The sequence below is a fragment of the Lytechinus pictus genome, chromosome 10 (genome assembly GCF_037042905.1).
Source record: "Lytechinus pictus isolate F3 Inbred chromosome 10, Lp3.0, whole genome shotgun sequence".
NCBI classification, from domain to species: Eukaryota; Metazoa; Echinodermata; class Echinoidea; order Temnopleuroida; family Toxopneustidae; genus Lytechinus; species Lytechinus pictus.
This window is the reverse complement of record NC_087254.1, coordinates 12,945,642-12,962,373: the sequence shown is the minus strand read 5'-3', so window position 1 is coordinate 12,962,373 and position 16,732 is coordinate 12,945,642. Positions and strand designations below refer to the sequence as shown.

Below are 16,732 nucleotides of genomic sequence, written 5' to 3'. Positions count from 1 at the left end.
TTTCAGATAATTTTGAAATCATTAATCAAATTACTTTAAACATGAATGTAAACATTAACAAATATCACAAACTACAAGGATATAATTTCAGATTATTGGGTTAAAGGTCAAAGGTCATTTTCAGATCAATCACCTGCATAACGCAGGTGACACTGCCAAAGGTATTTCACTTGTTTACCTGTTCAAGCATAGTGGGAATAAAAGTTTATCACATTAAGACAAATATTAAACTAGGCCTTTATATGGGTGATTCCATGCGTGTTGTACGGGAAATTTTGACAATTTCTAGTCTCTTGGCAATAAAAAATTTTCATTTTTGTCAATGATAAAGTTATTGTGGGTAGTTGTGTGAAAACTTATAACCAACAAAAAATATTGATTACGGGTGAATTAAAGGTGAAAATGTTGTGTGTCATACGGGACGCAGAGATGCAACATTTTCACCTCTAAATCACCCATGGACAACATTTATTTGTTGGTTGTCCTTTTTCACATGACTACCAAGTAGAACTTTATTATTACCACAAAATAAATTGAAGTTCCTCATTTGTTTGGATTTTTCTAGCATGGAATTGCCCATAAGCTTGTTTTGTTAAAAGCAAGAATTGTAATCTCCACTTTTTTTTTACATTTGTTTTAATTAGCTTGTGCAACATGAACACTTACATACTCACAAGTGCATTATGTCTCACATTAATTTAAATAAAAAAATCAAGAAAGTGAAAAATAAGACATGGCTAAGCCTAAAATCATTGAAAAGTACAAAAATATAATTTATTGAGCAATTCAACCTACCGCTAGGATAGGCCTTGATTTTTTTTTAAAGAATATATCACTGTTTGATTATTCACACACACATATATCAGGGGCCTGTTTCATAAAGGACTTGCAACTGTTGTAACTTTGCCACAATGGCAACTACCATGGTAACAGGGCTCAACAGCCAATCATAATAACAGTTTCCATGGTAGTTGCCATAATGGCAAAGTTACAACAGTTGCAAGTCCTTTATGAAACAGGGGCATATTTCATAAAAATACATTTACTTTACATAATGTAGTTTTCACCCTTGTCTTTCAAAAAAGGTTTCAAATATGTCATTGTGACACTCGGTGATTTATAACCTAATAAAGTTTGAAAATAAGGAAATAAAGGAGTAGTGTTGTCATCCTATACAAATATAATGATTAATATATCGATTTTTCAATCATAATTACCATGAAATTTAGTCATCATTTGAAGTAAAAACTAATAACATGAAATCATGTTTTTAAGATTTGTTTTTTTTGACATGCACTAATTAAATCTTACATAACTCTGCAGCTGGATGCACATGTATTGCATCTTTCCTCTTGATCTCGCCCTTTTATCTTTTCTGGATGATACTGTCTTATTAATAAATGGCATGCTGAGCCACGGGCCCAAAGTCAGAAAGATGGTTTCAATTGTGCCATAGTATAAAACAAGTGGAACGCCTCTGGCAGTCTCGCCTGCAGTACACAATTCGATATAGCAGCAGTGATTCCTTTGAAAAACAGCTAATGAATAATTATTCACAGAAGAAAACACTAATATGATAATAAAATATTATGTCTTTGACCCTAAATGACCTTTGACCATGATCATGTGACCTAAGAAATGTGCAAAACAATCATTCATACTTGATTACCCTTATGTCAATGTTTCATGAGCAATTACCATAAACTTCCTAAGATATGATGCCAATGCAACACAAACTCCCAACATGGCCAGAGTTCATTGACCTTAAAATGACTTTTGATATTGGCCATGTTCCTGAAGGGTATTCAGGGATACATTGCTGCTCTTATGTCCAGGTTTCATGAACTAGATCCAAAAATTTTCAAATTTATGATGACAATTCCTCAAATACCCCCAATGATGACAATTCCTCAAATACCCCCAATGATGACAATTCCTCAAATAGCCCCAACATGGCCAAAGTTTGTTGACCCTAAGTGACCTTTGACCTTCATTATGTGACGTGACACTCATGCAGGATATTCAGTGATACACTATTACCCTTATGTCTAAGTTTTATGAACTAGGTCCATATACTTTTGAAGTTATGACAACATTTCAAAAACTTAACCTTGGTTAAGATTTCGACATTGATTCCCCCAACATGGTCTTAGTTCATTGACCCTAAATGACCTTTGACCTTGGTCATGTGACCTGAAACTAAGGCAGGATGTCCAGTAATACTTGATTACCCTTAAGTCCAAGTTTCATGAACTAGGTCCATATACTAAGTTATGATGACATTTCAAAAACTTAACCTTGGTTAAGATTTCAATGTTGACGTCGCCGCCATCGGAAAAGCGGCGCCTATAGTCACGCTCTGCTATGCAGGCGAGACAAAAATGCAAATTTCTTGTATTATCATACTTTATTCAAGCATGAATTCAGCACCCTTTGCATGTACTCATAATTTGATTTTTCTACTTACATAAGCAATAATTATGGAAATAGAATGTGGATGTCCAGGGTTTTGTAACATGGTACAACTGAAATCATCTTTGAAGTCAGACCTCTCAGTCTATGTTCTCAAAGAAGCAGGAAATGGCCTAATCCGCATCAAGGAATCAGTTCCAAAAAATTTGGGATGATTGTCCTGGCTTGATGATGAAAACATACCTTACAATTAGAATAAATTGTATGATATCCACAAATTCAGCTGCATATTAATTGCAAAATCATTACACAGATCAAGTTAGCTAGTACCGCAAGAGCTGAAGACAGGTGCAGAAACTCACATGAGTAGGACACCCCGAGACTTCCAGAGTTGATCGTTCCCCGACTGGAGGGCATCCATGGCAAGCCGACAAGCTTCTTCCGGCCTGAATCCGATCAAGGCCGTTCCAACCATTCCAATCCCTTTCTCTCCTGCCAAAGCCTTCACTCGCTGCTCGATGGTTTCTGGCGATGAGTAGTCCAAGGTGATGGGGCAATTTTGATCTGTGTCGTCACCATCGTTTTCCCTGGTACTCTGTTTTTCTCTTGGAAGACTGTCAACGTTGCATGCAATTTCAATGGTTCCCTCATGGGGAAAGGCCATAGCCTGAATACCTGGCAACCCCCTGGGAGTAGTGGCTCGGATGGCATGCGCTATTTCCCTCCCAAGCTCAAGGTCTTGGGTATCTATTGTGACATTGCAGTTGGTAACGTAGTGTGATGCTCCACAACCTGAATTTGAGACGAATGGAGAAAAAACAAATCAGCAAACAAAACATTCAACCCACATCTGTGACCAGTCACCCCAAAACCAACAATAAATCACCCAAAATGAATTTTTAGATTTTTATTGAGTTTGAAGAAGCACATCCAAAGCTTCAAAATGATGATTAACAATGACCCGCACAAGTTCTTGATTGAATGTAGAGGAATTTCAGTGAGAATTTTTTTAAAGAAAATGTTTGGAGTTCAGGCTTCACTCAAGTGCAATCAGTCCGCACAAACTTGTGTCAAAGAAACTCTTGCATCTAGTTTCCTATTCAACTTTTAAATTTGATATTTTGACAGTATGAAGAAGAATTACTCTTGCAGATAGGCTAGTAAAGCAATGTGAAATTGTTCAAAATAGTGAGATTCAGAAACATAATTATCAATAGGCTCTAGTAGCCAAAATTTGTCTTTAAAATAGAATGAAATGTATTAAGTGATTTTGAGAGGAGTAAAGCAATGAATTTACATTCTAGAAAGTAGAAGACTTTACATGTATGTATGAATGACCACTTGGTCTATAAAGTTTGGTCACTCCTTGTCTGGAATTATAATTGCCATGGTAGCTGGAAAGTGATTTTCATTATTTTTAAATGTCCTTTTGATTTTAATCCTAGACATTTTAACTATCCACCTTTGGGTGCAGTACTGTTCCGAGAGCATGTACATGTACATCAATGAATATTATTTTCTTTGGCATATTCTCAAGATTTTCTTGCCTGAATATAATCAAGACTTGTGGGAGCTTGGTCATCAGCAACATATTGAGGTGAAGCTCTGGCAAAGATGGAGGTGGATTGACCAATGCCTAATATAACTAGACAGGCATTAACTTGGAAACCTCAAGGGAAAGTGAAGATTAAGGAAGGCCTTGAAGCACATGGCGCAGAGACATGTAGGCAGATGCTAATAGGGTGGACTGCACATGAGAAGATCTGGGGGGCGTTTCATCAACATTTTCGTCTGACAAGTTGTCAGGTCTGAAAACTTTGATTATGATTGGCTGAGAAGCACTATTACCATAGTAACTGTCGGATAGAACGTCTGACAAGTCCTTTCATGAAACGCTTCCTTTGAGACAATTGCTCAGGGCCGCTCTGCCTGGAGGAACTTTGTTGACGGCCTATGTCCCAGGAGGGACAATAGCGATAAGTACATGTAAGTTTAATAGTCAACTAACTAGGACATAGGACAAATTTGACAAAGATCATAAGTAAGCATGCCCTTTTATCCTCTTTTGTTATGTTTTACAGTAGAAAGGACCAGCATTGGGATAAGGTACAATCTCATTTCAGTCTCCTTACATCACACAAACAAAAGCAAACAAAATTGTTTGTTATATTTGTAATCAATTTGTTTAATAATTGTTTTACTCTTGGGAGAGTGCGGTCACCGACACCTTAAAAACAAATAACACTTTCGTCCTCAAATTAACAACACCTCGAAAACATAATGCAACAACTGGCATCTAACTCAGCTTGCATGCTGATTTGAATTACTAAGACTATACTAGTAATCGTCATGATTACACATTCTAAAGAACATTGCTCTTGTATATAACATGTATAATGGTTGCATATTCATGATACATCAATATTATTTTGACATCTTAGTGGTCGTATGTCAGTTACACTGAACTGAACGATGCATTTCCTTAATAATTAGAATTATGAAACGATAATCAAAATATTGAATTATCGAATCTTAGAAATTGAGTTATCATTCAACTTGATAACTGTAAGATTTTGCTTGCGTACTGCAAGCAAAACCATGGACCTTGAGATAGGCGAAAACAGAGCTAAACCAAATAAGGAAAATTCTCTGAAATTCCTATCCGACGCCATTAAGGCGATCGAGCAAACAAAGAAAATAGCTCCAAGGTCATCCTACGTTTTTACTAATCCTTTCCAATTTTTGTACAGAAATAAATTGTTTGACCCCCTAAAATATGGTTTTATAAATCTCTGCGATAAAAGAATTCTTTGGGGGGAAAAAATATGCTACTGCCCTGTATGGTGTGATGACCGCGAATGAAAGCTAACCCAAAATCTCCCTTCCACCTAACATAGCAACAATAGCATGTTGCGTAATCACATGCAATTCAACATTCCCCCTCAAATGAGATAACAATTCTCTTTCTATACAATGCTAAGAGAATTTTACAAAATCTCAAGTTATAATTGTTTTTTTCCAACATTCAACCCATCGGTTTTTTTTTTTTGGTGTGATAGCCCACTTATAACTTGAATCATTGAACCTGTTTTCTTTATTTATTTATTTTATTTTATTTTTTATTTTTTTTAAATTTATTTATTTATTTATTTTTTTTTTTTTTTTTGGGGGGGTTCTCTTCTGCCTTCCTTAATGTAAAATACTGTTATTATGTATAACGACTATTGCTACCATAACGGATGTATTGAATGCTCCATTGTTGATGCCATTTTTGATGTGCCTTTGCTGATGTAAGCAAATCTCTATTTATAGCCAATTCTTTTTTTTAATGTTAATGTAAATTCACCTACCGGTATTCAGTTTTATTGTATGATTGCTTTTTGTTTGCAATCAATATCTTATGTCTTTGTAATTTTACTTGTTTTATGTACATTTCAACCTGCCTTGAACCAGTATAGGTTCATGGACCTGGTTTTGCTTGTTACCCTTTCATTGTTTCACTTTGTTAATTTGTATACTGCTTTTCTTCGAAATAAAGAAATGATTACAATCATTTATATGCACCAGTGAACATGCATCATCAGGAGTTAATTGACATGACCAAAGTTTTCATGAAAAGACATGGTAGAACCATGTAGCTCCATGGTAGAACCTGGGGGCCGTTTCATAAAGCTGTTCCTAAGTTAAGAGCGACTTTAAGAATGACTGGTGATCCTTTCTTACGCGCAAAACCATCGCTAATGAATATACCATTCGCCATAAGAAAGGATCACCAGTCGTTCTTAAAGTCGCTCTTAACTTAAGAACAGCTTTATGAAACACCCACCAGAAGTCATAGCATGAAATTAATTAACCCAGATGCAAATTGCAAATAAGGCAAAATTCCTTTTCAGTCAGAAGTATTTATAATTGGAATGCTTTACCAGAGGAAGCAGTTTCTGCATCTAGTGTCAATATGCTCAAATAAGCTATTGAGAAGCACTGGAAAACAACCATCCACTAAAGTTTTTACCCTACCAGAGACTATCCAATGTGACAAGGGGCAAATAAGCTACACGCTTTATGTCGCTACATCCAAATAAGTAAGACTACTTTAAGTACCTGTAAGTCCATATCTGCTAGAAGGTGGAGCTCCAAGATCATGGTTGAACTTTGACCAATCAATGCCATGTTTTCCTTTGAACCAACCAACATCTTTCCTTCGTGGCACCAGACCTCTCTGCTCTGGCCAATCAGCTGAGCCAAAAAGGAAGAAGGAGGAGCCCGGTATTTCAGTACTTAGGTCCTCTGCAATAGCTGAAGAGAGGGGTTTTAAAATAATAAGAAGTTTTAGGGAATTACAGTTACTTACTGTCATGAATAAAATATTATAAAAAAAGCTCTTAGCTCCACGAAAATTCCAATTTCATTTTCATCCTGCAAATCCAGATATGTGCAGATAAATATCATTTCAGATAAAATCCAGAAGTCTCTATAAGGAAATTATTAGTGGATTGCATAAGTGACATAACGAAGTGTGTTGAACAAGGCACTGATGTAAAACGTAAATGATCGCATGTTTGTGAGAAAATACAGGCACTGCTATTAATCACAATGCAGAAAATTCATACACGTACATGGTTGGCATGACGTCATTATAATTTGATTTACCTAACACGATCCATGATTTCGCCACAGGTGCAAACGAAGAGCAGTGTGTCAATGCAAAAATAGTATACTTCATATTTTCAACATCAAGCAATCTTTGAACAGTATTTTATAGAGATTTTTCCATTTTAGTTGTAAATTGGAGAATTATAGTTAAAGCCTGTTTTGTGTATAGGTGTTCAAAAAAATAGGCAAAAAGTGACCAAATGTATGCTATGTTTTTTGGAAAATTTAATGAATCCAGTCAACTACAGCTGATTCCTCACTCTATCTTCTGAAGGTATCACAAAGGGAGGCCATCGAAAGATATTGTTGATTTATATTTTTTAATCCTTTTTTCCCCCAAACATGCAGAAAGGATAATGCAGACTCAGATTTAAATTTTACGGTATGAGTCTACGCGAATATGCAAACTTGTTCCTAACAATGTGTTTGCATCTTTGGGACTGGTTGCTTTAGTAGATGTCTGATCATAAAAATGTCACAAAGTAAAGCAGTAATTTCTTATAAACATTTCAAATTCAAAATACTTAAACAGACAGCTGCACTTAAAGACAACTTGATTTTTACCCAATCAAACCCACACATTTTGAACCTCGTGAATAGGGTGAGAAACTTAATTGAAAGTTTTATTGAGGTGGGGCATTTAATGAAAGCCTTGGAACAAGTTGTGTGAAAACAAAAAAAATCAAAGAAACAAATCAACAAAGGTTTGAGAAAAAATGAGTAAACAATACAAACAAGTGGAATGCCTCTGGCCGTCTCACCTGCATCACGCGATTCAATATAGCAGCGGTGCTGATTTTGAAAACTACTATAACTCGCACAAGATGTTCAGTGATACTTGGTTACTCGTATTTCCACGTTTTATGAACTAGACCAATACACTTATAGAGATATGATGGCAATTCAACAAATACCCCCAACAAGGCCAAAGTTCTTTGACCTTACATGACCTTTGACCTTGATCATGTGACCTGAAACTCGCACAGGATGTTCAGTGATACTTGATTACTCTTATGTCCAAGTTTTATGAACTAGACCAACACACTTTCATATTTATGGCTGTAATTCAACAAATACCCCAATTTGGCCAAAGTTCATTGACCCTAAATGACCTTTGACCTTGATCATGTGACCTGAAACTTGCACAGGATGTTCAGTAATACTTGATTACTATTATGTCCAAGTTTCATGAATCAGATCCATAAACTTTTAAAGTTATGATGGTAATTCAACAGATACCCCCAATTCGGCCAAAGTTCATTGACCCTATGACCTTTGACCTTGGTCATGTGACGTGAAACTCATGCAGGATGTTCAGTGATACTTGATTAACCTTATGTATAAGTTTCATGAACTAGGTCCATATATTTTCTAAGTTATGATGACATTTCAAAAACTTAACCTTAGGTTAAGATTTTGATGTTGATTCCCCCAACATGGTCTAAGTTCATTGACCCTAAATGACCTTTGACCTTGGTCATGTGACATGAAACTCAGGCAGGATGTTTAGTAATACTTGATTAACCTTATGGCCAAGTTTCATGAACTAGGTCCATATACTTTCTAAGTTATGCTGTCATTTCAAAAACTTAACCTCAGGTTAAGATTTGGTGTTGACGCCGCCGCCGCCGCCGCCGTCGCCGCCGCCGTCGCCGTCGGAAAAGCGGCGCCTATAGTCTCACTCTGCTATGCAGGTGAGACAAAAATAAGAGCATATGAATGTCGAGATCACTAATGATATTAACATCCTCCCGTTGGCAATGCATCTAGGATTTGTGTTGTCACACTTGTATAACTCCTTATTTATTTTAGTTAAATTGTCACTTTTTTCATGTTTATCCACAGATCAATAGGTCTTTTCATGACAGGACATGCAATAGAGGTTTCATAAAATATATAGACAATATGTATTATAATTAGAACGAGAACAAATAGGTTTTGGGTATATTTTCAGTGTGCAAAGTGGAGAGTTGTACTTGTTTGACATCACAGATCTTGTTCGCATTGCCAATGGGAGGATCTCCATAGCATTAGTGTTCTTGACATCAAAGGATCATAACTTTCTTATTGTTTGTCCTTCATTGATTTAATTCTTTGATTTTTGTGTTTTTATACAAGCTAAATTGTTCCAAGGGTTTCATTCTCCTTTTAACACAATACTCTCTGCGACCGACCCCCTATCTATGCTTACAATATGCAACCTCTCCACATTCTTTGAGTGAGACAGATGACATCAACGGATAAATAGGAATAAGATCCACAGCACCAAGTCTTGGGTGAACTCCTTCTTGTTTTGACAAGTCTATCTGCCTACAGCATGGTAATTGAAGAGAAACATCATCAAACAGGTCATACAGAAATGAAGGCATTTACCAATGTCACATACAGTTTCACAATAAAATTGGTCCATAATAACATAATAAGTACTCACCTTTGTTTGATTAAGATTATATTCCTTTTTTGTGTGTTAATTGGTTGTTTACTGAATCAGTAACTTATTCCGTTTCTATAAAATAAGGCATATTGCTCTTAAAGGGATGGTCCAGGCTGAAAATATTTATATCTAAATAAACAGAGTAAAATTCACCAAGCAAAATGCTGAAAATTTCATCAAAATTGGATGACAAATAACAAAGTTATTGAGTTTTATTTTATCAATATTTTGTGAAAACAGTTACTGGCATATGCACATCGTCATGAATATTCATTAGGTGGGCTGATGATGTCATATCCCCACTTTTATTTCTTATGTTATTACATGAAATCATAATTGTTTCATTTTTTTATACATGTGTAAATGATGTGTCTCCATTATGATGAAATAAGTTGCAGCAATGAATAACTAATGCACTTAATAAATTGTCAATCCAATTAATTTTGTTTTTTTGTATAAAATTTTTGAATAAACCTAAGTTCATATAATAAAATAAAAAAGAACAAGTGGGGATATGACATCAGCCCACCTAATGAATACTCATAAAGACATGCTTAGAACTGTTTCACCGGAATAATGCAAATCTTTAGAATTCAATAACTTCGTTGTTATCCGATAGTGATCAAATTTTCAGCATTTTGCTTTGTGAATTTTACTCTACTTAAATTGAGATTTGAATATCTTCAGCCTGGACCATCCCTTTAAGTAAACTTATGTACACTGTATCTATTGAATAATTGCATGACTATTTTTCAAAGGGATTTCAATTTTGTTATCAGATGGGTATATGCACTAAGATCAGGGTAGGGTTTCACAAAAACATGACTCAATATGCACCAATGAGCATGTTATTAGAGGTAATATCATTGATGGCCGGGCTGGCTGTAGGGCACATCCCCAGTGCACTATCTGACCATTGTGGTGATCAAGGCCTCGTAGTACAAAAATTCAACTGCGAATTTTCAGTCCAACTTATATCTTTGTGAAATAGTTTTTAGTCAAACTTAAATCTTTGTGAAGCAACCCCCCCCCCCCCTCCCCACCCACCACACATACACCTACCTGTAAGCTTCTGCACATGCCCCACACACAGCGGCCTTCAGGTTGTTGATTGGGGCTGCTATGGTCAACACTGATCGATTGTAATCAATGTCTTGGAAGATATTCAGAACTGATGACAGGATTCCAGATGAACCTGATATAAATTTTTTAAAAACATGTAAAATTTAAAGGACAATTAAAGTAACCCAGGAATAAGTTGATTTGCTACTTGCATACTTGCATACTGATATACTTGCATACTGCTATATATACAATATAGCAGGGGTTCTCAAACCTTTTCTTTGAAGGGCCAGATGAGACTCCAAGTAAACCTGAAAGGGCCAGGGTGAAGTGGAATCTAGATTATACCTATACATACCTGGTACTGGGGAGACAGATAATGTCTTGAAGTATCAATATTTTTTGTATTCAAAGTAGATTGAATAATAGAGCATGTCTGTTGTAGACTCTAATAAGGGGGTCATCTCCTAGTCACTCTCAATGGGAAAAATAACACTGTCTGTCAGCAACAAGTTGCTTGAACCTTGGCACAAAAGGTGTAATTGCCAGACGAAGGCACTGGTGCAAATGTTCACTGGTCAAGCAGGGGCTGCGGAAGCGAGGGGGGGGCTGAAGCCCCCCCCCCCCCACTTTTTTCCATAACCATGTACAAAAACGTAAAAATGACCATATGATTGTGATTTTTTGCATGGCCAGCCCCCCTCCCCCCCCCCCCCACTTTCAAAACCGTTCCGGGGCCCCTGTCAAGGTACTTCGGTATGAGTTAGTTCTTTAAAATGTTCATTGTGGAATATGCACTTTTGCACCTGTATGTAGATCCAAACATGGTGAGAACAGCGCTGGTCATCTAATAAGAAAGTAAATCAAACAGACAGAAAAGACTCCACTGAACTTTGTTTAAAAGTCAAATTAATTTGACTGCCATTACTTTTATTACGGTTAGGTCTACATTGATACACAATGTAATCATATTGAGCTATGTTTCATATTGTGACTTAAAAGTGATTAAAAAAAAACCAGCATCGTCTCGCGGGCCGGATCCGGCCCGTGGGCCGTAGTTTGAGAACCCCTGCAATATAGTCAAGTAGAACCCCAACATAACCGTCAAGTTGGGTATGACTGCAATTTTTTGGCTGGAAGTTAAGGTATAGGGTGTCTACTCCAAGAATCCGATGGGTGCCACCTGGGCGCCCTTTTGCATTTTTTTTTATTGACGTCATAGGCCACACCCACTTTTTCACATACGCCTCTTAAATATGATTTTCATACTTTACGGAATTAACATGTCATGTTTGGTATCAAATTAAAGCTCATGAAAAATCAAATGCAAATATATGAATAACTGGGCATTTAAATCATGCATAGGTCAGTTAAGGTCATAGAAGGGCAAATTGCCTTACAAATGTAAGTAAGACATATAATGCGGAACATACCATTCTTTAAATACAAACAAGTTAGGTATTATATGCATTGTTTGCAAAGGTTAAGTTTGAGAGTGTGCATATTAAGAATCCAATGGATGCTACCTTGGCATCTTGAGGAATTTTATTATTCTGACGTCATAAACCACTCCAACTTTCAGTTATATTCCTCTTAAATATGACTTTTCTATTTAGCGGAATAAACATCAATTTTGAAATCACATTAAATAAAATGCAAAATAAAATCCACATAATATGAATTGCTATGCATTTAAAACGTGTCCAGGGCTATTAAAGGTCATTAAGGTTATAAAAGGTCAAATTGGGTCACAAATGTAAGTAATGCAACATATAATGTGGTACATATCATGTTTGGAATTTAAAAAAGGTGGGCATTATTTATGTAGGTCTATTTTTGGTTGAGAGTTATGTTGAGGATGTGCAGATTAAGAATCTGACAAAGGCTACTTTGGCAACCTTGGGCAACGTCATTTTCTGACGTTATAAACCACACCATCCTTTTCACATAAGTCAACCTCTTAATTATGACTTATCTAGTGTGCAAAATAAACATCATGTTTGGTATCAAATTAAAGCTTATTGAAAATGGAATGTATATTTAAAGGTTACAAAAAATGCAGCACATGTACTATGTAGAGGTAACCTTTAGGTCATTTACACACATGAAAGGTTGACAATCGCGCGAGTTTAACAGGACTTTAAACAAAACGTTTAATAAATCATTTTGTATCAAATCATTTCATGTGATTCCACATAATCTACACCAATTTAACATTTTACATCATGTCCTGTTATATTCCTCTAACAACCACCTTCTGTACCATACCTCTTCCACCAGATGCTTAAACAGGGTGCTACATAACTTTTTAGAAGCACTTGCCTGGTCGGGCAAGTAAATTTTTAAATAGTTTGAATATACTTGCCCACAAATCTATTTCACTTGCCCGAAAAAATCCTTGAAAAAAAATCATTTTTTCCTCTTCAAAAGAAAGTTTTGTGGTTTTATAAGCCATTGGCCTTTTTCTCTCTTTTGACATGAACTAATCTACCTTGTTATTGCATTTCTTTTTCCAAAGTGATTTTATCTTGCCTGCCATGACCAAAATTAGGGTCAATATCATATCATATCGACCCAAATATTGGTCATTCTACTGTGAGAATTTTGCTTGCCCGATTTGGGCAAGTAGTTTTGGTCTTTACTTCAAAACACTTGCCCGACTCTAACTTTTACTTGCCCCGGGCAATCGGGCAAGTGCTTATGTAGCACCCTGTTAAAGGATTCCCCTTTACCAACAATCTCAACTACATGCCTCTGCCAGAGCTGTGTTACTTCGATTCACACTTGCAGTATGAACTGTGAATATATGATTCGATGGCCGACCAGCTATTGCATTAATCCTTAAAACTCATAGAACAGGGTGACGCTGACCTGTATCGACAAGGAAGTTCTTTCAATTCCTTGGGAACAACCACTGTGTCATGAACAAGTACGGGTAGGCCCAATATCCTGTTCCATGTTTTATCAGCTATCTTCTGAAGATGTAATGGCAGTAGAAGCATATAATATTTCTCTGACGAAACTGATATTTCTTTTCTACCAGTGTTCTCATTTTGGGTTTACAAGTCTTTTGCATACTGATGGAAAAGTGATTGACATTAAAGGTATGGCATTGAAGTTTGGAGAAAAATGCTAGCTTTGCACAGATAATTCCCGGCTATCAGGTTGTGATACCATGTTGTGTCAATTTGGCAATTGGGAAAGTTTTCCACTCAAAACTTGCTGCTCGAAAAAGATCTTAATCTAGAGTCCGATGCAGAAATAGTGGACTGGATCAATTAAAGGTGTAATATTTATACTTTTCATCTTTCTTAACTAAAATAACAAATGTAACGGTCTCTCTTAAATCACTTGGCACTACTTCACATTATTTAGCAAGAAGACAGATGCTTCAAAGATCATGAGCCTACCACCAACTGACAAGTCAGCAATAGAGCATGATTATCAAAGGTGCTTTCCCTCAGGAGCTTTATCTAGAGAGCAACTGATCAGAATAACTCCCCTGCAACTTGCCTCCCATGTATGGATGGGAAGTATAAGTTAGGAGGGCACTCCTGTACCTGTTCATAGCACATTAGTTACTCCCAAGTAATTATCAGAACTTGGTCCATGTGGATTTAAATCGGGGCCACCATGCTGTAGGGTAAGCATTTGCCACTTATCGTGTATCATATGTGAATAGGCCTAACATTGTGTCATTCTAAATACAAAGAATTTAACTGAAAATGCAGTTGAGATTAAAAAGGGGGAAATCAGTCTGGAAGATGAATGAGAGAACAAAATGTAGTGGAGTTATTAAAGATGACGTAAACATGGTAACGTGTCAAATTTGTAGAAGTTATTTTCTTAGGTGGCTCCAACATGATTTATCTTAAACGGGAAATTGTGTGTAGAACATTATTTACCATGTATGACTCTGTCCTTGATAATAGTTAATATGTTTTTACAACTAAAAACATAATAAAAAACACAGTGCAGTTATATTTCATGTAGGAAAATTAGTGATATGATACCAAGCTTATATAAATGTTATGATTAAAGTTACATTGTCAGACATCATTTGACCTGCCATAAACATAACTGTACTTTAGATGATCTTGTTGTGTATATAATCTCTTCTTACTTTTATATTTGCATTTTAATTGCCACAAGCTTAATTAGTTACCAAACATGATAGGTTTATTCTTTAAAGTGTCACATTCTGCCATAGTTACTTTTAGGTCTATGTGAAAAGTGGGCGTGGTTCGTGACGTCAGAAAATTGAAATTGCCAAAGGGTGAGGAGATAGAACCCGTCACATCCTTAATACACACACCCTCAACCAAGCATGAGATATTCCACTTTATATGTTGCATTAATTATATTTGTGGCCCTGTTTAGCCTTTTATAACTTTAAATTACAATTAATTGACCTGGAAAAGGTTTAAATGCCTAGTGATTCATATATGTGGAGTTTATTTTTAATTTGATTTAATTCGATATCAAACATGATATGTTTATTCAGCTAAGAGGAATGTAAGAAAGCTGGTGTGGTTTATGACGTCACAAAAATAAAATTCCTCAAGATACCAAAGTAGCAGCGGTCGGATTCTTAATATGCACACCCTCAGCTTAACCTTTGCCAATAAATTCACATAATATCCAACTTGTTTGTATTTAAAACATGATATGTTCCACATTATATGTATTACTTACATTTGTAAGGCAATTTGACCTTTTATGACCTTAAACCAACCTATGCCTGATTTAAATGTCCAGTTATCCATTAATTTACATGTGATTTTTCCTTAGCTTTAATTTGATACCAAACATGACATGTTTATTCCTTGAAATAAGAAATTCATATTTAAGAGGTGCAGTACCAGTCACCATTCTTTGAATCACTTTTACCTGTTTCAACCAGAGAACAATAGATTTGGTCCGCTGATTCCATTGTTCTCCGGCTGAAACAGGAAAAGTGGGCATGGCCTATGACGTCAATAAAAAAATGCCCAAGGGTGCCCAGGTGGCACCAGTCAGATTCTTGAAGTAGACACCCCATACTACAGCTTCCAGCAAAAAAATCAGTCATACCCAACTTGACGGTCATGCAATATTTTTGATCATATCTACCTGACTAATAGCAGATAGTATACAAATAGCGAATAGGCATGAGTGCGATGGTGCGAGATTTTGCATGAGGTGAAAGAAAGATGCTCTATTCAACGAGGCGTTAGCCGAGTTGAATAGAGCGTTTCTTTCTTTCATCGAATGCGAAATCTCGCACCATTGCACGAATAAGAATATTTGCTATTTGTGTTGTACAACGCCTCGGAAATATGAAAAAACAAAGAGTTTATCCCTATAGTATTAATCTATGATAAGGGAGCAAAAATACCGAAAGCCGAAAGCAAAATCCCACAAGCGCACATAACCTTGGGCAGCCTTGCGCATTTAGCAAGCAGGCTTATACGCGTATTGGTCATTTTTACTGAGCGCAATGAATTAAATCGTATTGTGACGTCACCTCCTCAAGCCGTGCAAAGGTACATTTTGGATGGTACGTATTTTGTGCAACGGTACGAATGTTTGACATTCAGCCTCCCATTTGCTCGCGTACAACAAGCTAAGTAGGCGTTGTACAACACAAAATGCTGTAAGGATATTTGTACATTGGAGGTCAGATCTTGATGCATTTCAGGGGCCACGGAAGCAGGGGGGGGGGGGCTGGGGGGGCTTCAGCCCCCCACTTTTTTCCAAAACCGTGTGCAAAAACGTAAAAATTACCAAATGATTGTGATTTTTTGCATGGTCAGCCCCCCCACTTTGAAAACCGTTCCGCGGCCCCTGCATTTACACGCGTTTGGAGTGACAACTTGGATGTGACCTCCACTGTAACATCAGGTGGTTGATCGATTAAATATCACAGACATCTAGGTACATTATACTCACCAGTAGATCTTGTAGCTGCTAAAGCAATATTCTCAATGATGAGGCGGTTTCTTGCTTCTGAAACGTTCAAAAGACATATTCCTAGCCCTCTCGAAGACATCATTGGATCTATATCGAATCAAAGTAAAAAAGGTTACAAAAGATATAATACTAAATATCATCATACACTATCCAACACTATCCAGGGATACCTTGCACATTTAAAGGACAAGTCCACCCTAACCAAAAGTTGATTTGAAT

The 16,732-nt window shown here is 36.5% G+C and overlaps 1 protein-coding gene across 3 annotated transcripts; it reads right to left on the bottom strand.

Annotated features, from left to right (window-relative positions):
• Positions 1-749: 749 nt before the first annotated feature.
• Positions 750-16,598, bottom strand: LOC129270187 (glutamate formimidoyltransferase-like). Of its 3 annotated transcripts, none has more exons than XR_010294808.1 (6): positions 16,493-16,598; positions 10,562-10,694; positions 9,257-9,375; positions 6,514-6,708; positions 985-3,204; positions 750-918 (listed from the first exon to the last, which is right to left on the bottom strand). XR_010294808.1 is itself a non-coding variant. In XM_064105357.1 (5 exons), the coding sequence occupies exons 1-5, from the start codon at positions 16,593-16,595 to the stop codon at positions 2,771-2,773; spliced, it is 984 nt and encodes a 327-aa protein (XP_063961427.1). In that variant the 5' UTR covers positions 16,596-16,598; the 3' UTR covers positions 750-2,770. The 3 variants fall into 3 exon arrangements, 1 of the variants encoding a protein (XP_063961427.1); XR_010294807.1 differs by having other exon boundaries at positions 750-870; positions 1,024-3,204; XM_064105357.1 differs by having other exon boundaries at positions 750-3,204.
• Positions 16,599-16,732: the final 134 nt, after the last annotated feature.

What these genes read in the sequence shown, in the direction of transcription:
- LOC129270187 (XM_064105357.1), bottom strand. Translation starts at nt 16,595, where the DNA reads ATGATGTCTTCGAGAGGGCTAGGAATATGTCTTTTGAACGTTTCAGAA. An exon ending in AGCAGCTACAAGATCTACTG is followed by an intron (nt 10,695 to 16,492) that starts GTGAGTATAATG and finishes AATTTATATCAG; the next exon opens with GTTCATCTGGAATCCTGTCA. An exon ending in ATGTGGAGAGGTTGCATATT is followed by an intron (nt 6,709 to 9,256) that starts GTAAGCATAGAT and finishes CCCTCTCTTCAG; the next exon opens with CTATTGCAGAGGACCTAAGT.